Source organism: Rattus norvegicus, chromosome 1 (assembly GCF_036323735.1).
Source record: "Rattus norvegicus strain BN/NHsdMcwi chromosome 1, GRCr8, whole genome shotgun sequence".
Lineage (NCBI taxonomy): Eukaryota > Metazoa > Chordata > Mammalia > Rodentia > Muridae > Rattus > Rattus norvegicus.
This window is the reverse complement of record NC_086019.1, coordinates 204,677,374-204,698,802: the sequence shown is the minus strand read 5'-3', so window position 1 is coordinate 204,698,802 and position 21,429 is coordinate 204,677,374. Positions and strand designations below refer to the sequence as shown.

General features: G+C 40.6%; 1 protein-coding gene and 1 pseudogene across 1 annotated transcript; one reads left to right on the top strand and one right to left on the bottom strand.

Annotated features, from left to right (window-relative positions):
• Positions 1–3,548: 3,548 nt before the first annotated feature.
• On the top strand, positions 3,549–4,472 carry Or12j3 (olfactory receptor family 12 subfamily J member 3). The gene has a single exon (NM_001000234.1). The coding sequence runs from the start codon at positions 3,549–3,551 to the stop codon at positions 4,470–4,472; it is 924 nt and encodes a 307-aa protein (NP_001000234.1).
• Positions 8,189–8,516, bottom strand: Olr296-ps (olfactory receptor pseudogene 296; annotated as a pseudogene).

Here is a 21,429-nt window from a genome sequence, read left to right as displayed (position 1 = left end):
CCCATGAAAAGTTAACCAACTCCGTTCTAGGAACACAAGGTGAAAATGACTCAACTAAGTTATATTGGCTTCTGTTAAACTGCTTGCCTGTGCAGTACCCCTCCCCTCCCCACTCCCTGCAGCTGTTGAGCGAGATATTAGGTTGTGGTTTTTGCCTTCAAGTACCCTTATTCTAAACACTTTATGCAATACTTGGGTCCCAAATACCTGAATGTCGTCATAGCCAGCTGGAATAAAGACTTTCGATTGACTATACACTGCGTCTGAGTGGTCATCTCTGGTGGGCTCCTCAAAACAAAGCAGACGTGAGAACCTAGATTGGAGAGATGAGTCTATTTGAAGGTATATGGCTAGTACATTTAGGAGTCACTAGTCTTTTATAGCAACAGTCTGATGAGTACCCAATACCCTACAGCTCCTGAGGGGCCAAGGCTTGCAACAGGTCAGCCAGTCATCTTGGATTCTGACCTCTTCTACCTCACACTGGTACTCGATCCCTGTCTGCCAGGGCCAGGATGCAATGAGTAAGTTGCAGTGCTTCCCCCAATTTGATATCCGAGCCCCAAATGCAGGCAATGATGACCCATAAAGTTGGAGAAATTTGACATCACTTCTTGGTGAACTTTAGCTAATAAATACCTGACCCTGTGCCCTACCCTGTTCTTTCCAACTGAGATTTGGATGGAAAGTAGGGAAATCCTGTTGGGAAAGCACCTGGCTTCCTGCCACAGGAAGCAAAACCTCAGCAAGACACCTGTGCCTTTCCCATCTGCCCTTGGGACTCAGCTCCTCACCACCTCCTCTTTCTGGTGCAGACTTGACAGATAGTTGCAAAGCCACCTCAGCCAGGGCCCTGGAGCAGGCATCCCAGGGGCCATTGGCTGCCTTAGGTTGCATCATATAGCCGAAGATATCTAGATTTAAGCCAGGATTACCTGAAGCGAACAAACACCTCTGTACTCCTCAAGACCAAGGCATCCCTGCAGCCCAAATGGTGTGGTGAGGATATGACCTAGCTGCCCCTCCTTTATAGGGTTCAGATGCATCTTTCTAGGCAGAAATAATCAACCCAATGCCAGTCTTAGGGACACATTTGGAAAATATCACTAGTTTCAAAAACCCTTATTATGTATTTCTACTTAAGTTGGCTGTGTCTTTTCTTTCCTGTCAGCTGTTAATTCAGGAAATTCATTTATAGAGTCCATGATGTTTTAGGGCCACAAGATCTCAAATGTCACAGGAACAAAGATGTGTTTCTGTGGATGTTTCTATGTTCACAAAGGAGGATCAACAGCTCCAAGAGCTATCACAGAGAAGTGAGCTAAATGGCTGGAGGGCTGGAGACATGGGTGATAGTACAGTCATTCTCTCCCCTTTTCTCTGTCAGGTTCCTTTCAACAGGTTACTTTGTTGGACACCCAACCTCATGCCTGTGGCCATACAGGTAGGTTTCTTATGGCTTTTATACACATTTGAAGTGAAGACATTTTCTTCTCATATAGATGGTTCATGTGTCTTACAACATAGTGAACACGTGCTATGTTATTAGGGAGTGAGGAAGGTTCAATCTCTCACACAGGAGGTGAACAGGTGATGGAGAGTACTTGGGTTAAAACCCACCAACAGTTCCTGTCTCCAGCTCTTTGCTGCTCTGGGTACCTGTGCATCATGGATGTTTCATCCTGATCTCGGAGGGATCAGCATGCAGAAGTCACTTCACTTTCCCAAGGAGGAGGAATGACCCTGAACTTCATTCTTTTCTTATCTTGACAGGCTGCTTAAACAGCACAGACAGAAAGCTGCTCCTCACTCCTCTGCACAGGTGACTGGAAGGCAAGTATTAGAGGTAAGTGTGGGGCAGGGAGCATATTCTCAGGACAGTCCACATGGCGGTTCATCTCTCAGACATGTCCTGACACAAGGGCATTCTCAGTTGCTGCTGGCCTCAAAGTCACATTAAGAGGAGGGATGCATGGACTTGGGTAGACTTCAATGACCAGAAAAAGTAGAGAAGTCCAAACCAAATTGCATTTTAGATCAGTAACAAATACTATTTAGAACCAGGATTTCCTAGTCAGGAGTTGAGACATATTTTTGTAAGCATGCTCTCATTGATCGCAGCTTCTTGTATTTTGCTAAATCTGACAATTGGATCTGTTGTCCTTGGTGTTCAGGAACATTGTGTGTACACCCTAGCCATTGCCCAGTGACTAGCAGAGCTCTTTGTGAAACAGAGAAACTACTGGTTGTGTGCAGCCTGCTCTGAGGTCCTATGAAAACATGGAATGAAGATCAACCTCAGGAGAGGGCCAGCCAGCCCAGGTTAAACCATTACTGCATTGAGTTTAGTTTGCTGTGTGGAAGATAAAAATAGAGTCATTGTATCATAGTAGTCACCAGCACCTGTCTCCTTGCAAATGCCTCTGGAGCACTGTGGGATGAAATAATAGGGGTGGTTCATATTGTACTGGGAGCTCTAATAAATAAATGTACCTTTTTTCAGTTTTAGAACATATACTCTGGAAATATGTGAAATGCTTTACTCTAAAACCTGAAATGTCATTTTATGCTAGATTTAATAGCTGTATGGGAGCAGCCTGGTCATATGTGCCTTCAACATGTCAGGCCACACTGGAAGTCCTGTAGCCTTTCACTGTCACTGCCCTTACAATCTGACTCATAACTCATGCCCAATGACCAACCCTAACTTGCAGAGCCTGGTAGTGGGAAGCAGCAAATGAGCTCTACACACGTAGCACAGCTGACCTCAGTCTGGGTCACCATTGTATCCTGTCTCCTTAACAGAGGCCTACTTTCTCAACATTCAAGGTTATGTGTGTTTCAGGTGCTTGCTGGACAGTGACTGTCAATGTGAAGTCCTGTGAGGACTGTTTCAGTCCCTTAAATGGCACTCTGGGAAATCTTGCAGGAGCTGGGTTTGGGAACAGCTGAGTTTTTGTTGCTCAAGGTGTTGATTTACCTGAGACATCCTGGGCCCCTCAGGAAATCTTGATTTCCCTTTCATGCTGTATATAAGTCTAATTCTATCCCTTAGCTTCCAGTTCGGGATAGAAGAGAATTCCAAGACAGGAAATTCTGAGTTTATCACTGCCACCTAGATGAGGAGTCACATTGTCACAGAGACCACACTTGGTCTTATCTCTGGAGAGCCTGTCATTACTTTAAGGTTTTGTGTGTCATGCCCCACACTCTGGACTAGCAGCTAGTAATAGAGTAAATCCTTTCCCTCTATATGGGATGAGATGTTGCATTATAGAATAATGTGCTCAGGGACCTTGTATTCAGGGTGAACTCATGTTCCCATGTTCATGGAGTCTGCATGGAGTTTGTCATTAGCCTGCTCTTTTCTTTAGCCCATGACCCAGAAAATAAAACTATAATATTATTCTCATACTAGAACATGCTCATTACACAGAATTGTCACCTGAGTTTTAAAACAATTGCTAATTGATCAGAATAAGTTTCATTATTTCTTTTGCCAGAAGCCCAAGCTACAACTCTTATCCTGAATCTAGACAGTGCTTCCTATGGCTCCAGTGAATCAGTCGGTTGTGACCATGTTCATACTGCAAAACTTTGTTGATGATCCCTGGATCCAGGATGTTCTCTTTTGCCTCTTCTTTGCCTTGTTCATGATGGCCATAGCTGGCAATGGCCTTATTATCATGACCATCTACAGTAGTGCCAACCTCCACACTCCCATGTACTTCTTCCTAGTCAATCTTTCCCTCATGGATGTGATCTGCACTGTGACTGTCTTGCCCAAAGTCCTGCAGAGCCTGGTGGCAGAGAACGCCATTTCTTATGGGGGATGTCTCACACAGATGTTTGTCTTCTCCTGGGTTCTGGGCTCTGAGCTTCTGCTTTTTTCTGCCATGGCCTATGACCGCTACCTCGCAATCTGCCGGCCATTGCACTATGGTACCCTCATGAATGGCAGGGCCTGTGTGGCCCTTGCAACCTTTGTGTGGTTCACTGGAGCTCTCAATTCCTTGGTGCTCACTTGTCTGGTGTTGCCACTGTCCTTCTGTGGTCCCAATCTTATCACACACTTCTTCTGTGAGATCCCTTCTGTGTTGATGCTGTCCTGCAGCTCCACCTTTATCAATGACATCATGACTGTCATTACAGACATGTTCCTGACAGGCCTGAACTTCCTATTGACCATGACATCCTATGTCTTCATCATTGCCAGCATCCTGCGCATCCGCTCAGCTGAAGGCAAGAAGCGCGCCTTCTCCACCTGCTCTGCCCACCTGGTTGTGGTCACCCTTTATTATTCTACTGTTCTATATACATATGTCCGGCCAGCCCTAGGAACTGCTGGACTCCTGGACAAGGCAGTTGCTGTTCTGTACACCACTGTGACTCCATCTCTAAACCCCCTTATCTATACCCTAAGAAATAAGGAATTCAAAACATCCTTTAAAAAACTCTTATTTCCCCATTGATGACTTTGAGTTCAGAGAATAACTCTGGAAGCAGTGGGCAAGGTGCTAAAAATATCACTCAAGCCTTCTTTTTGTATCTTTTGAATTGGAAGGACACAGTCTAAGTTATAGCATGGGCTGGCTATCCAAAGTTTGTATGAGGAAAATCAGACTGTCTACCAAATATTACTAGTCTTCTACTCTTTTGAATGTTTTAGATAGCTTTAATTATTCCTATTTCATACATAGAAATGTATGCTTATAATTCAATGTGATTAAATGTTAAAATATTTCTATGACTCACCAATTGAATCAAGTCTACTTAAATCTTGAGTGTAGTCCTTTTAGTGAACCCTCTTTAAAATTTTTGATTCTCTATAGCAAAGTCCAAGAATGAATGGTTACAGAGACAAAGAATAATGAACCCTGCCCACACTTTTTTTCCATCTTTATTAACTTGTGTATTTCTTATTTACATTTCGATTGTTATTCCCCTTCCCGGTTTCTGGGCCAACATCCCCCTAACCCCTTTCCTTCCCCTTCTATATGGATGTTCCCCTCCCCATCCTCCCCACATTACCACCCTCCCCCCAACAATCACCTTCACTGGGGGTTCAATCTTGGCAGGACCAAGGGCTTTCCCTTCCACTGGTGCTCTTACTAGGCTATTCATTGCTACCTATGAGGTTGGAGTCCAGGGTCAGTCCATGTATAGTCTTTGGGCAGTGGCTTAGTCCCTGGAAGCTATGGTTTGTTGGCATTGTTGTTCATGATGTAGACATTTTCTGACCTAATTTGACTGTTTTCATCTGTCTTATTCTTATCTCATAGTTTCCCTTAGTACTTAGTTCATTCACCAGTTTCAGGGAAGAAAATGCTCATAGATGGCCTGAGTTAGGGATTGAGTCTAGGAGTCGCTAATTTTTATGAAACCTTCCCTGATTCCAGAATCCAAAGATGTGAGACCACAGCCAGACACTGTCATGGCAGCCTCTTCTTGAACCCATGTCATTGCAGAGGTTTGTTAAATAATAACTCTAATGTGTACCTCAAAATATCTCCTGCCTGGATGAGTGTTATATGACCTGACCATCATCAAGGGTTACTATTATCCAACACTGAATGTTGTATATAATGTTAATCTGACATGAGTTCAATTCCACTGTGACAGGAACTCAGAAATAGAGAGCTTATAAGATGCATTCATGTTGATATGAGCACACCTTAAGCATTTCTATGCTGTAGTGTTTGGGTGATTATCAGCTCTAAGCTTACACAGTGTCATACGGCTTGTATAAAAGAGATGGCAAAAAGCATAGTAGAGTAGGTAAACATGATGGAGGAAAATGACAGGTGAGACAGAACCATGTCAATGATTCGTGGTTGTGATTAATGTTCATGGTTACTTTAACTGGATTAAGATCTCCTAGGAAATTGCTGAGAGACACCTCTATGATTATCTGTAACCTGTTTCCAATGAGTAGTTACTGAGCATCTGTGCCTTGTCTTTAATGTGTATTGTACTTCCACATGCACTGGGGACAAGAAATCATAGGAGAAGCAAATGGAGGGACCAGTTTAAATTTCTCTGTCCTTAGCTGCTACACGGTAAAGACACATCTTCACCACACATTCTACTGCTATGAGGCTCTGCACCCAATGAATCCATACTAGCATGTCACTTTTGACTAGTAAAAGAAGAGTAAGGGGTAGTATATGGACAACTGAAGAATAGTGCTTGGCTACATATAAAGCAGCGAGGATACACTGAAAACTGATCATTTATTTGCCAATGCTCACATTGAGATAGTAATATATCACACAGGCAGCAGTAGCTGATTTAAGCAAGAACCGAGGTCAGAGAAACAAGGCTCCTTTGTGTCCCTTTGGGAAGGCAATATGACTTTCTCTCTCAGAACATAGGGTAATGGTGATGTGGACTAAACTTTTATTTGGTGCACAGAGATAAGCATCTGAGTTTGAAGGCGCTTTTCTATAATGGCCAAAGCTAAAGCACAAGGCCATGAAGATGTTCTAGGCAAGGCAGGTGGGAGATAGACTGTATTGGGAAGGGTACAAGAGTCTCTTCAGAGCAGGCCTGACATTCTTGTTCCTCTGTGTATAGGTAGGGAGGTTCAGAATGTATCTGACAATCTAATACCATTAACTTCTCTCTGGATGTAGTTGGAAACAGGTACACAGAATTTGGATGAGTAATACAGAGATTAATAATGTGTGATGTGTGCTAAAAATAAATGCTCAGCAGTGAAGGACTTTCCTGTCGGAGAGAACATTTTTTTGTCTTTCAGTGGTTAATCCCTTCACCTGACCTCACATAGGTAGGTGTTATCACTGCATGTATCCTTCTCCATTGTTGTTTGTCAACCTTAAAAGAAGCCATGGCCTCAGTAACAGAGGACACCTCCTTCGTCACCGAAGGACATTCATCATGAGAAAATGTAGCTGGTTTAACTGGATTCCTATGAGGGTAGGGCGTGGTTCTTATCTTACCATCTCCCGGGTAACCAAAATTGTCTTCCATCCTGTAATGAGACAAAACCCTATCCCCTCTCTAAATACAATAATGTCCCTTCCTGCCATTCAGCATCTCGGGCAATTTTTATCTGTAATGGCTGTTTCATGACTTCAGGGGGAAGTTCAATAAAGTATCTATCTGATCTTGGAAAAAATAATGTGTGATGTGTGTGTGAAGGCCTTTTGCTTCCCCTCAGCTCAGCACATGTGCTGAATGCTGCTGCTGATACAGCCGTAGGACAGCCGAGAAGCAGGAAGTTGATGCCTCTGCAATAGTCATCCACATGAGAGTCATGATGCTGTTCATACTTGAGGGGCTTCAGAAAAGCAGCAGTAATAGAAGTATCTGAGTCTCATATAAGCAGTGGATGATGATCTCAGAGCCAAAGAATGACAGCCACCATGTCGTCATACCATCACTGATATTCAAATTACTGCACAGAGGGATCACATGCCTGTAGCCAAATATCCACATATATGTGGATTTATCCTAGAGCTATATATAGTGCAAGGAAGTCAACTGGCTGTGTAGTGATCATAGACCATGACCATGTGTGCTGGTCTGTGTGCCTGACACTATCCACAGAAATCTGTGGGGCTCTGGCCTGGCCAAAGCAGCCAAAGAGTTGCATTCTCCAAAGGGGAGGGGAAGTCAGATCAAGGGCAGCTACTGAGTCTCTTCCATAGCCTTCACTGCTCCAGAGTCATATGTTGCACAGACAGAAACTGCTAGGCTTAAGCAGCTTCCAGCTATGAAAGCTTTGAGAGAGAATTTCTCTTCCCCAAAGTATTACGACTCTGTACAACAGATGCTGTTAGGTCTTAACTCATGTGTGTGTGTGTGTGTGTGTGTGTGTGTGTGTGTGTGTGTGTGTGTGTGTGTGTGTGTTTTACTCCTTGCAGACAGGATCTTATATACATTGTGGGATGGGTTGGGGTCTAAGAATAGATGCTTTCTATTGGCTTGGTCTGAGATGTTAGGAATGCCTCATCTGTATGTGGAGGGGCTTCAGGTGCTGGTCTTACGTGACTGATTGTCACAGTCCTCTCCATGGGTTGTTGTGTCCTCATGTTCCAGGACAGGAACCTGGTCAGAAGTAGATGAAACTTCTACCATCCTCAGGTATGAGGGTACTAGGGTTTCTGAATCCACTCAACCTTATCAAGTTTTTGTCTGGTAACATGGTTCCACTTGTCCCACACATGTGTATCAGCAGCTCCTAAGATAAGAACCACACAAAAAGAAGAGGTTGGCCATGCTCCCGTTGAAAAACATCGTGTTTTCCTCAGAAATTAGACTAACCAGCACTTTAGGCAGCACAAAGAACATGCAGATAATGGACATGATGATCAAATTGCACAGAAAAAAGTACTTGGGGCTATAAAGTCCTGTGTGGGACTGACCAAAGGAATAATTCAAGTATTTTCCATGAACATCATGTTATGCAGGGATAAGAAGTAGTTGGTCAGGAATAGTTATAGACTAGGGTACTATAAGAAGCCCTGAGTCATGAAGTCAATTACCAGCATCTGATTAGGGTCAACATTAGTATGAGCTTTGCTCAGCACACTATAATGTCTTCAGGAATCTCAGAACAGATCACAGATCATGATTTCAAAGTTTGGTTTTCCTCCTTGATCTTTTGGAAACTTCCCCTGCTGTCTGTATTTTTCATATTTGTTTGGAACAAGGTCTCACTAAATAGCATAAGCTGACTTAACACTTATGATCTTCCTGCCTCAGACTCACAACTATTGTGATTACAAGCCTGTGTTATAGAACTTAATTTAAAGTAGATTAGGCAAATATTCTCAGACCATTTTCTGGAGAAGACCCCATGAATGAGGGATGCATGTCTATCTCAACATCCAGTCAGTCCCAGACTTCATGGTAGCGCCCACAATTTTAACTTCCATAGTCATTGGGCTGGGTATTTCCAAGTGGATATAGGATCCATGTACTCACTATTAAAGGTTGGACCCAGCTCCATGAAGCCAAGCTCCACACTGGTATATCTGATAATATTGGAAAAGTAAGAAGACCAACCTATATATGGATTCCAGTAGCAAGGCTATCTGTAATTATATACCAGATGGTATAATTATAAAGAAGCACTTGAAAGGGAAGAAAGTGGATTCACAGAAATGGTTTAGAACTCCCTGACAATTAAAAGATATCAGATTAATTGTGCTCTATGAGCTAAAAGATAATACACTAAGATTAAGCAAGTTCACAAGCCAATACATAAATAAAATGTTTTTTAAAGAGCAATATACTACAATAAGGAAAAAATCATTAAATAACAAATGCAATGACTGGACCAAAATATTACATTGACAAGTTCAAAGTAGAAAACATGAAGAAGAAGAATCAGTAAACTCAAAGAAGAGCATTTGAGACAGACCTAATTTTGGATCTATAACCTAGAATCTTCTGTGCTTAAACCACCTCTATGCGATAAGGAGCTCCTTCTCATTCCCCATCCTTCTCCAAACCTTCCACTTATACACAAGCCTAGCTCTAGACCTTTCCCTCTGTGACCATTCTTTCTGGTAACTTGTTTTTCCATTTGCCATTCTTTCCCCTAAGTGCCACTATTTCCACACCTACAAGCCAAATCACATACTGTAGCCTGTGGACCCTCTTTGCTCCTGAGATAATTTTTGCTCGGTAAGTTGCTTCCTTTAATTCTAACCTCTATACTCTCATCCTTTCCTAACTCTAGCCATCTCACAAACCACAAACCTTGGTCAAGATCAGTGACCTTTGAATATATTTTCTTCGAGAGATTCCTTTCTGTGAAGAGACACCATGACAATGGTAATTATTATAAAAGAAAGTATTTGACTGAGGCTCTATTGCTTACAACTTAGTCTATTATCATAATGGTGGGAAGCACAGCAGGAAACAGGCAGATGTGGTACTAAGAAGAGGCTGAGAGATCTACATCTGGATCTGCAGATATAGGAAGAAAAAGAGCCTCAAAGTCCACTTCCAGCAGCACATTTCTTCCAACAAGACCACACCTACTCCAAAACTGCCATATTTCCTATAGTGTCACTCCCCAATGACTATACGGGCCTTCCTTATTCCAACCACCACATTCTACTCCCCTGTCTTCATCGGCTTGTAGCCATATCATAATGCAAAATGCATTCAGACTAACTTCAAAAGTACTTATGGTTTATCACAGTCTCAACACTGTTGGAGGTTGTTCTGATATATATATGTCAAATGCTAATTTCCAAACCTCAAGATCTGGCTGCTGCTGAGACAAGTTCATTCTCAAAATATCATTATATTGTATGTAAACCTTGCTCCCCAATTTAAAGTTGATTGGTTCATAAAAAGGCTGGACAACCTATTACTGGGTAGAAGAGAAGTAGATGGAGTTGAGGTTCCTGGGCTTGGGGTCAGAGGTGAATCATACAAGAGGAAAGAGAAAGGAGAGGAGAAATCTGGAGAAAGAATGATGCCTGCTAGAGAAGATTCAACACAGACAGGACAAATATTGACAAGTAATTTGGGGTGTGTGGCTGGGTGCTAGTCAGACCAGCTTAGAAAATTAGTTTAAGGATACCTGCCCAGTTTTAAGCCTGTTTGAGTAAATCTCAATTATGTGAAAACTATCTAAATTATAATACATATACATATAATATTAAATATTCAATGACATTAACACTTTTTAAAAGTTCAAAGTCTCTTCTGAGATTTATGGCAAACTCTTAACCATAACCCCCTGTAAAATCTAAATTAAAAAGCAGATTGCATACTCTCAACATACAATACCATTCCACTAAATATTCAAACATATGAGTCTATAGGGGTCATTTTTTTCAGTCCACCACTATTAGTCACTCCTTTCCTCTCCTTCCTTCCTCCTGCTTATTGCTCTCTCTGTACACACAAGCCTAGTTGCAGAGTTGTGGTTTGGGAGAACTAATTTCCTAGTCCACATAAACAGCTCATTCAATAAGTGACCTGGTCTAACTCATGTTGCATATCTCCTGCACTGGCCCAATCTAAGGAACGCCAAATTATCACACCAGACAAACATATGAAGAAAGAAAGAAAGAAAGAAAGAAAGAAAGAAAGAAAGAAAGAAAGAAAGAAAGAAAGAGAGAGAGAGAGAAAGAAAGAGAGAGAAAGAGAGAGAAAGAGAGAGAAAGAAAGAAAGGAAGGAAGGAAGGAAGGAAGAAAGAAAGAAAGAAAGAAAGAAAGAAAGAAAGAAAGAAAGAAAGAAAGAGGGTTGGGGATTTAGCTCAGTGGTAGAGCGCTTGCCTAGGAAGCGCAAGGCCCTGGGTTCGATCCCCAGCTCCGAAAAAAAAAAGAAAGAAAGAAAGAAAGTTAGTTAGTTCACATGCCCAGGACAAATCAGAAAAAACAAAAATAAAAAAAAATGTGAATAACCAAGACAGCATGTCTCTGACAAAGCCCACTAATTCCTAGAGAAATAGTCCCTAACAAGATTGCAGACTGGTACAACCATTCTGGAAATCAGTCTGGAGGTTCCTCAGAAAATTGGACATTGAACTACCTGAGGACCCAGCTGTACCACTCTTAGACATATACCCAAAAGATGCCCCAACATATAACAAAGACACGTGCTCCACTATGTTCATAGCAGTCTTATTTATAATAGCCAGAAGCTGGAAAGAACCCAGATGCCCTTCAACAGAGGAATGGATACAGAAAATGTGGTACATCTACACAATGGAATATTACTCAGCTATCAAAAACAATGACTTTATGAAATTCATAGGCAAATGGTTGGAACTGGAAAATATCATCCTGAGTGAGGTAACCCAATCACAGAAAAACACACATGGTATGCACTCATTGATAAGTGGCTATTAGCCCAAATGCTTGAATTACCCTAGATGCACAGAACACATGAAACTCAAGAAGGATGACCAAAATGTGAATGCTTCACTCCTTCTTTAAAAGGGGAACAAGAATACCCTTGGGAGGGAAGAGGGAGGAAAACAGAGAACAGAGAACACCCATTCAGAACAGAGGCAGAAGAAACACCCATTCAGAGCCTGCCCCACATATGGCCCATACATATACAGCCACCCAATTAGATAAGATGGATGAAGCAAAGAAGTGCAGGCTGACAGGAACTGGAGGTAGATCTCTCCTGAGAGACACACCCAGAATACATCAAATACATAGGAGAATGCCAGCAGCAAACCACTGAACTGAGAATGGGACCCCCGTTAAAGGAACCAGAGAAAAGACTGGAAGAGCTTGAAGGGGCTCGAGACCCCATATGAACAACAATGCCAACCAACCAGAGCTTCCAGGGACTAAGCCACTACCCAAAGACTATACATGGACTGACCCTGGGCTCCAACCTCATAGGTAGCAATGAATAGCCTAGTATGAGAACCAGTGTAAGGGGAAGCCCTTGGTCCTGCCAAGACTGAAACCCCAGTGAACGTGATTGTTGGTGGGAGGGTGGTAATGGGGGGAGGATGGGGAGGGAAACACCCATATAGAAGGGGAGGGGGAGGGGCTAGGGGGATGTTGGCCTGGAAACCGGGAAAGGAAATAACAATCGAAATATAAATAAGAAATACTCAAGTTAATAAAGATGGAAAAAATAAAGATGGAAAAAATCTGGACTGTAAAAAAAGATTAAATAAAATAAAAATAGTCCCTAACAACAACTACCTAGATGAACCCTAAGATACAAAATTTGAAGAACAATCATAAACTTTATCATAGAACTCAAAGCAATTAAAGAAGTCATGAAAAAAGACCTCATTGTACCCCAGAGGATAACAATAAGTTCTTGAGGAATGTGCAAAAAATACAAATATATGGCTAAATGAAGTAATAAAGATAATTCGGGATATGAAAATGGAATTCAATAAAGAGATAGAAACAATGAAGAGGACATAAACTGAAATGAAGATAGATTAAAAAAATATTTCAACTAGAACACTCATGGAAAACCTTACATAGAATTAATCAAGCATGGATTTGAATACCAGGACTCAAAAATAAAGTAGAGGAGATAGAAAAAAAGCAAAGAAAATGGAAGCTTTTGAAAAAGTCCAAGGGATAGAGAGGAAATGGAGACAATCATTAATGACAACACTATCTAATTATGAGCATAGGTAAGGGAGAAGAATGCCAGGCTAATGACATAGACTATATCTTTAACAACACCTTAGACAAAAAAGTCATTAAAACAAAGAAAAAGAACATACTCATAAATATGCGGGTCTCAAGTGTTGCTTTCAGAATTCTGTTTAGCTTTTTTTGTTAGAACAGATAACCCCCATCTAAACAATATTAAAAAAGAAACACACCCTTGGTATATCATAATCAAAATATACAAAACAAAAAAGTATTGAAAGTGGAAAGAGAAAAATCACAAATCACATGAAGAAAAACCAGTTAATAGAACACCTAACATTTCAGTAGAATCTGAAAATTAGAAGAGCCTGGAGCAATACATTCGAATTTCTTTTTCTCTTTTTATGTTTTATTTTTTAATTTTTTATTAGATATATTTCTTTACTTACATTTCAAATGTTATTCCCCTTCCCGGTTTCCTGTCCATAAGCCCCATTCCCTCACCTCCTCCTCCCCCATATGGATATTCCCCCTATACATCCCCCTTATTGCCCTCCCCATATTCCCCTGCACTGGGGGTCCATCCTTGGCAGGACCAAGGGTTTCCCTTCCCCTGGTACCCCAACAAGGCTATTCTCTGCTACATATGCAGTTGGAACCTTGGTCAGTCCATATATAGTCTTACGGTAGTGGTTTAGTCCCTGGAAGCTCTGGTTGGTTGGCATTGTTGTTTTTATGGGGTTGCAAGCTCCTTCACCTTTTTCAATACTTCCTCTAATTCCCCCCAAGGGTGGTCCTATCTCAGTTCGGTGGTTTGCTGCTAGCATTGACTTCTTTATTGGACATGCTCTGGATGTGTGCTCAGGAGAGATCTATATCCAGCCCCTTTCAGCATGCATTTTTTAACTTCATCAGTCTTATCTAGTTTTGGTGGCTGTATATATATGGGCCACATGTGGGGCAGGCTCTGAATGGCCATTCCTTGAGTTGCTGCTCTAAACTTTGCTTCTGTATACCCTATTATGGCTATTTTTCCCCTTTTAAGAAGGAGTGTGAGCATCCACATTTTGGTAATCCTTCTTCTTGAGCTTCCTGTGGTCTGTGGATTGCATCTTGGGTAATTCAAGTTTTTTTGGCTAATGTCCACTTATCAATGAGTGTATACTAAGCGTGTTTTTCTGTGACTGAGTACATTCAAATTTTTAAGGCTCTCAATAGCCAACCAAGACTACTGTACCCAGAAAAGTTAGCTGCACAGTTAAAGGAGAAAGAAAAACTTTCCATGATCCTAACTGCCAAAAAAATCATATCTAACAACAGTAAAAAGCTAAACAGAATTCTGAAAGCAACACTTGAGACCCACATAGAATAAGCTCAACCATGTTAACCTAGAAACAAGACAAATGAAACTTAAAGTTAATTTTTTAAAGCACAAATAAGAACACAAACTAGCAAACACAATCAAATAACATTGCAATCAAAACATACCTTTAAATAATAACTCTAAATATTAATGGACTTATACATGGACTATGTGAATTAAGAAACAAAATTGGGATTGGGGTTGGGGATTTAGCTCAGTGGTAGAGTGCTTGCCTACCAAGCTCAAGGCCCTGGGTTCGGTCCTCAGCTCCGAAAGACAAAAAAAACAAAAAAGCAAACAAAAAACAACAACAACAACAAAAAGAAACAAAATTATCCATCTCTTGTTTACAAGAAACTCAACACAGCTTTAACCATAGGTGCCATCTTAAACGATGAAAAATAGCATTTCAAGCAAATGAGATCAAGAAGCAAGCAAGCATTGCCATAATAATATCTGACAAAATAAAATTCAAATAAATCTAATCACATAAGATAAAGAGGGACATTTAATCCTAATCAAGTAAACAGTTAACCAAGAAGACATTTCTATCACATATATGTGCCAAACTCTAGGGCAACCAGTTTTATAAAAAAGTACTACTGGATTTGAAGACACAGATTAAAATCAATCCATTAATAGTAGGTGATTCTAATACCCCACTTTCTCCAAAAATCAGGACACCTGAACCATTATTAAACACCAAACAATATACATACTACTCAGCAGCAGATAGAAGCTTTTTTAAAATATATCTCATCCTTAGGCAAAACATAAATCTTTACAAAATAAAAAGATGAAAATAACTCCATATATCTTATCTGACCACAATTCAATGAAACTTAAAATTGACATTTAAAAAATCTCTACTGAAATTAAATTTATGGAAGAAACAAAACAAACATAATACAAAATTCCTTCATGATAAAAGTCATCGAGAATGTAGGGAGAGAGAAAACATACATCAACATAATAAAGGTTATGTACAAGGAGTCCACAGCTAACATCATCCTTATTAGAGAGAAGCAGGCATGATGCAATTCCACAGAGGTCATGAATGATATGGAGATGTCAGCTATTCCCATTTTCTTTAAATATTGTACTAGACATACTATCTGAAGCAATAAGGCAGGACAAGGAAATCAAAGGGAAAAAGTCAAGTTATCATTACTTGCTGATGACATATTATACACTAACGACCCCAAAAATTTTACCAGAAAACTTTCATAAATGGTAAATCAATTCAGCAATATGGCAGGATACAGAATCAACTTGCAGAAATCAATAGCTTTTCTGTACATAAGCAACAAAGAGAGAAGGAGCTCATGAATATACCCCAAGTCACAAAAACCTCAAAGAAAATAGAATACTTACAAGAAACCAGAAAAAAGTAGAACCTGTACAATGAAATGTGAAAACATCTGAAGAAAGACACAGAAAGACATTTGAAAATAAGAATGAATCTCATGTCTATAGATTGGTAGGATTAATATTGTGTAAAGGACCACTTCACCAAAATCTATTTCAGATTCAATGTGCTTCCAATTAAAATTCCCATCTCAAACTTCAGCATAGATAGAAAAAACTACACTAAAATTCATATGGAACAATAAAAGATGAGGTAGCCAAAACTTTTCTGAGCAAAAAGAAAAATGCTGGAGGGATTACCATTCTACATATTAAAATACATTGTCATTTCATAGTGATAAAAGGAATGTGGTCTGGGCACAAAAACAGACAAGTAGACCAATGAAGCAAAACCCAATATCCGAACATGAGCACATGTGACTTCAACCATCTGATATTTGTCAAAAACATAAGCTGTAGAAAAGAAAACATTTCAACAAATGATGCTTGGAAAACCATGTCCACACACAGGAGAGTAAAATCACCCCTGTGTCTATCATCCTGCACAAAAATTAACCTCAAGTGGATTAAAGACCTAGACCTGAAAACTTAAATTGTTAAGAAGAAAACACAGACAGTAGTGCATATAATATAGATGTATGAAGGGAGTTTCTGAAGAGGACTCCATTTGCCCAACAAATGACAAAAAAGACTTCATAAAACTAAAATGCTTCTGCACAACCAAAGAAAGAATTATCCAGGTAAACAGGATTAATGCTCTAGAACTTATAAAGAACTTGAAAAATGAAGTGACCTATAACGCCATATCAGTGCTCCTGACAAGGTCCCAAGGAGAGGAAAAGGGAAGAAAATTAGATAAAAAGATAAAAAAGGAAAGAGTCAAAGACTGGGGTCAGGAGGGGTACAGTGACTAATGACCCAGATCAGAAAGTTTATTAGCAACACAGCCCAATGTAGCCCATTGTGTGTGTGTGGGGGGGGGGGTAGAAAACAAGTCAGTGAAAAGCATCAGACAGCAGAATTATAGGGAGCTAAGACATCTCAGGTTCCCCTTAGCAAGATAGATTATGGGATGGCAAACAAAGCATTTCATATCTCAGGGAACATTCAACCACATTCACAAGGGGATGGTGTCAAGGGCCAGTTTCCAGACTATAGTCCCAGAGGCCCTGGCACCAGTTCATAGCTGACCTTGCTTGACATGATCCTGGATAGGTGAGGGGCAAAATGCCCACATGCTAGCCTATTCCTAATAGCTAAGACTTCAGATGAAGTACTCTCAGTATAACACATGGAGTCAATGTAAACCATGGTGAGACCTTCCACACAAGATAGGAGAATCTCAATGATATGATACAATGTTGGTGGGAGGAGGCTATAAGAGGGATAACTGCTTCTATACACAATATGTGACTCCACTGACCATTGTCTCCACACAAATCTGCAGGGAGCTTGGGTCATGAAGCCATGAGTCTCTGTTAATTGATCCTAAGAGTTTTCTCCTTGAATTTCTATCCCAGGAGGCACCAGGACAAGTGCCTGCCCATGGACACAAATATGACAGGTATTTCTGAAAGTCAGTGACCTCTACACAAAGGAAGACAGAGCTTCATAGGAACATTAAAGACTTGCTGTTTGCAGGAAAGGAGACTCTGTGCTCAGTACAGTGCAGAAGCCATCTGTCACCTGAATTCTCTGTGACATGGAAAGGTGAGTGAAAGCTACTCTTCCACTATGTGACTTTTCTAGCTAACAAGGGAGCTCTGAAGCAAAAGTCTCACTATAAAAGTAACATTTGTCCCACTGTTGGATGTCACCACGGAGACAGAAAGAGAATAGTTATGCTCTCAATTAGACCTGAGATTGAGGAATATCAATGGATCAGAGAACAGATTATCATAGAAAGATTTAGTTTCATGCTCTATTGTATAAACAGCAGAATGTCCACCTTCTGGGGATCCCCCTATGTTTAAAACCTGGCTTCTTCATTCATCACACACAATACTCACACTAATTTTGAAATGAAAAGAGCAGATTTGGGTTAATCTATGATCTATTTTTATGATTAGATAAGACTTGACTGTTGTCTTTTTGGGCTGTAATATCCACAGAGGGTGGTGAGAAAATGCTACAGAAGAAAATCTCTTCCTCTGTTGTCCCACTGTTGAGGGGCAGAATATGAATTTGACCTTCCATATGGGTAGAAAACACCAGGAGAACACAGCCATCAGGATCAAGTAAGCAGGACTCCTAGGAGCTCACAGAGACTGAAGCATCAATGACAGTACCTGCATGGGTCTGCACTAGGTCCTCTGCCTATATGTTAGAGTTGTGTAAGCTTAGTGTTCTTGTGGAATTCCTAACAAAGGAAGTGAGGGTGTCTGACTCTTTTGACTGCTCTTGGGATGCTTTTCTTCCTACAGGGTTGCCTTACCCAATCTTGATATGAGAGCTTGTGCCTAGTCTTGTTGTATTTTGTTATATCATGTTCAGTTGATATCCCTGGGAGGTTGGTTCTTTTCTGAAGAGAAATAGAGGAGCAGTGAATCTGGTAGAGAAGAGAGACTGGGGGCTGATGGGAGGGATGGAGGGAGGGGAAACTATAATGAAAACAAACAAACAAACAAACAACAAAACCCATCAACCCAGCCTTGATGGTTTTAGCCATGCCCTGTCTGGTGCAAATGAGGGCTGGGATGACTGGGAATCACCTAGAGAAACCATTTCTGTTGTCTGCCTTTAAGTATCATGGAAATAGCCAAGGGAAAGAAGGGGAGGGATGTGATAGCAGGGCTGGAGGGGTAGATGCTTTCTCTATTAGTTTTTTTTTTCTTTTTTGACAACCATGGTGTCTGTAGACACTCAAGTTTGTGACCTTGGTACGTATCTTCACATGGTTGAGCCTCAGCTTCTGAAGGTTTTCAAGTAAGGCTTACTGAGATCTGGGTTACATGTAGCCATGCGTGGTTGTTGAGAATTTGCTCCCCTCAAACTCTCTACCCAGATACCAGATTCTCCAGTGTCCTCTTAGGCACAAATGGGAACACTGCCAATCAAAATTAAATTCCCGAAAGAACCAGATGGAATTATGGAAGGAGGACTTGGGTGGACACAGCTCATCTCTCTGCTTCACAGTGTGTATGGCTGAGCAGTTGGAAAACACTTACAATTTTCCCCTCTCTATAACAGTATCACATCTGAGTAAGATACAACTATCTGACATGCCTATAGGAATGACAGGCATCAAAATATGGCTTGCTAAACCTAGTGCATATAAAAAGAATATTTATGGTTTACCATAAATGCTATTATCCTCTCTGTCATGCATGAAAAATATCCCACAGAAAACCTGCATTTGACTGTTGGGTGCACCAGTGTATGGCATGCCCCAAGTGGCCAGTCCAGGCAAAACAGCAGTCATTGTCCACCAAAGTCTTATAGACGTCTTTTCTTTGTAGTTTATCTTCTACAATGGTACAAATACTAAGGTTCCTCCAAGATACTCTACAGAGGATGCCTAGTTTGATCCATATGAGAAGCCACAACTGATACAGGGCGAAGTTATCTTCCTGTGAAGATAGTGCATATTCTGCAGGGAGCTGAGGCTGTCTGAAAGTCTTGGGTCTAATCCAGACTTTTCCCATCCAGGAATTCATGGTTTAACTGATCTCCTTTACACTGTTTTTTCTTCAACAACAAAGCCTCCTTCAGTTCACTATACAGTCTCAATGTGGAGTGGGGAACCCCAGAATCCCACTTATCTGACATCATTAGTTGTTTCTGTTCTACATTCTTCAAGGGTCACAAACAGGAGCCTTTCATGGGGACACCTGCTTCTCACTCAGTTCCTCCTTTTATCACATCATTACAGGATCTTTCAGGTTCCCTATATGCCTGTGCCTTGGCCTGACCAAGCCTAATTGCCTTTACCAAAGGCCTTGTTTATCAGGCTTCAGCTGTTTGTTGTAACTATTTTTTTTTTATTTCTAAGTGTTCTAGGTGGATACCAGTGGGAATGTGTTAGTTTTCAATGTGGTTCTTTAGCTTTGATCAGAAAATTCAGCACACATGCTATGGAATCAGTATTTTCTTGTGTCTAGCACAGACCTGTCACCTTCGGTGTGTTCTCTCTCTCTCTCTCTCTCTCTCTCTCTCTCATATAATGTGAATGCCTGAGTGTAGATATGACCATGAGATTGCACCATTTGCAAAGATACCGAGTTGTGCTGGCCAACAGACCTGTCTCCATCAGACCTCTCTAGTAATAATTCTATTCCACAGGGTCACACCCCCCTTTCTGGTTGGTGACTCCTCTCCACTTTAAGATATGAGACCCCCATTATCCTTAATATCATTCCCATCTGCTCTAACACATATTTTGAGAGCTTTGATCAAAGTAAAATTAACAAGTGAAAGCAATCTTCCTTTATAGTTTTCAAGGTACACTTGAGGAAGAGAATTATAATTTTTAAATCATTTTACAGTTTTGCAGAGTGTGTTCTTTCAGGTAGCCAAGTGCCATGAAAATGCATTTCATCTCATGATCTCTGAAGTCTCACTGCTGTCTTGTTCGGGTCTCAATAATTAAGAGGTAGCATAGATGGGTATTTTCTGCTACAGATAAGGGTTTGGGTACATAACTCCATTTTGAAGTTATTTTGCACATCTTTTTCTCCTAACATAATTATTTTTATTAATTATTTGGGAATTTTATACAATTTGCCTAATCATACTTGCTTCCCATTTCTCCCAGGTCCATCCTCCCACCCTTGACCTTCCCCACAAAAGTGTAGTTCTTCACAGTTGATGGATTCTGGCTGAGGGGGTTAGGGGGTGGAAAAGGACTCAGTTTTCTTTAAGGGGCTGGCCATGAGAGTTTGACCATGATTTAGTGAGTATATGGGCAACATAAATTGGACTTGGTGGTTTGGGGTTTTGGCTTTATTTTCTTTTTTCTTCTTTTTTCTTTTCTTTCCTATTCTGCACATCTTAAATTGTCTATTACATTTGTCTTTTCTGTAATAGATTTTCTGAATTGGTGTGAGAAGAAATCTGCCATGAATGTTGTTAATCCGTGTTGCTATTTGTAACAGAAGGTCACTGCATACGTTGATGAGGCATAGGCTGATATTTCAATATGTTTACACATATTCAAAGTAAATATTTATGTTTCCATGACTTTGTCATCTCTGTCTTTTCAAGCTTTGAGCCCTTCTCTTCTTGTTATTTGGTAATACATAAAATGGTTGTGGAGAGTAGTCACTCCACTATGCAGAGCCCTAGAACTTATTTTTCTGCTCTAATGTGCTTTGCTCTTATTGTCCCGTCTTCCTTAACACGTCCTTGTCTTTGCTATTACCATGTCTATTAATTATTCTTCTATTAAAGGAGAGTTTTCTAGTTTCCATATGTGAGTGACATACAGGGTCTATCCATTTTGCTGTGCATGTGCAAGGGACCATGCTTTTATGGTTGAATAATGTTCCACTGCATGTGTATACTACCTTTCCTTTATCCCTCATCACGAGGTAGACACTGATGTTTATTATTTGTTATTCTGACCGCTTCTCGACAAGGGAATGTTGGTGTCTTTCTGCTGTGCTGATTTTATTTCTTTCAGTTAC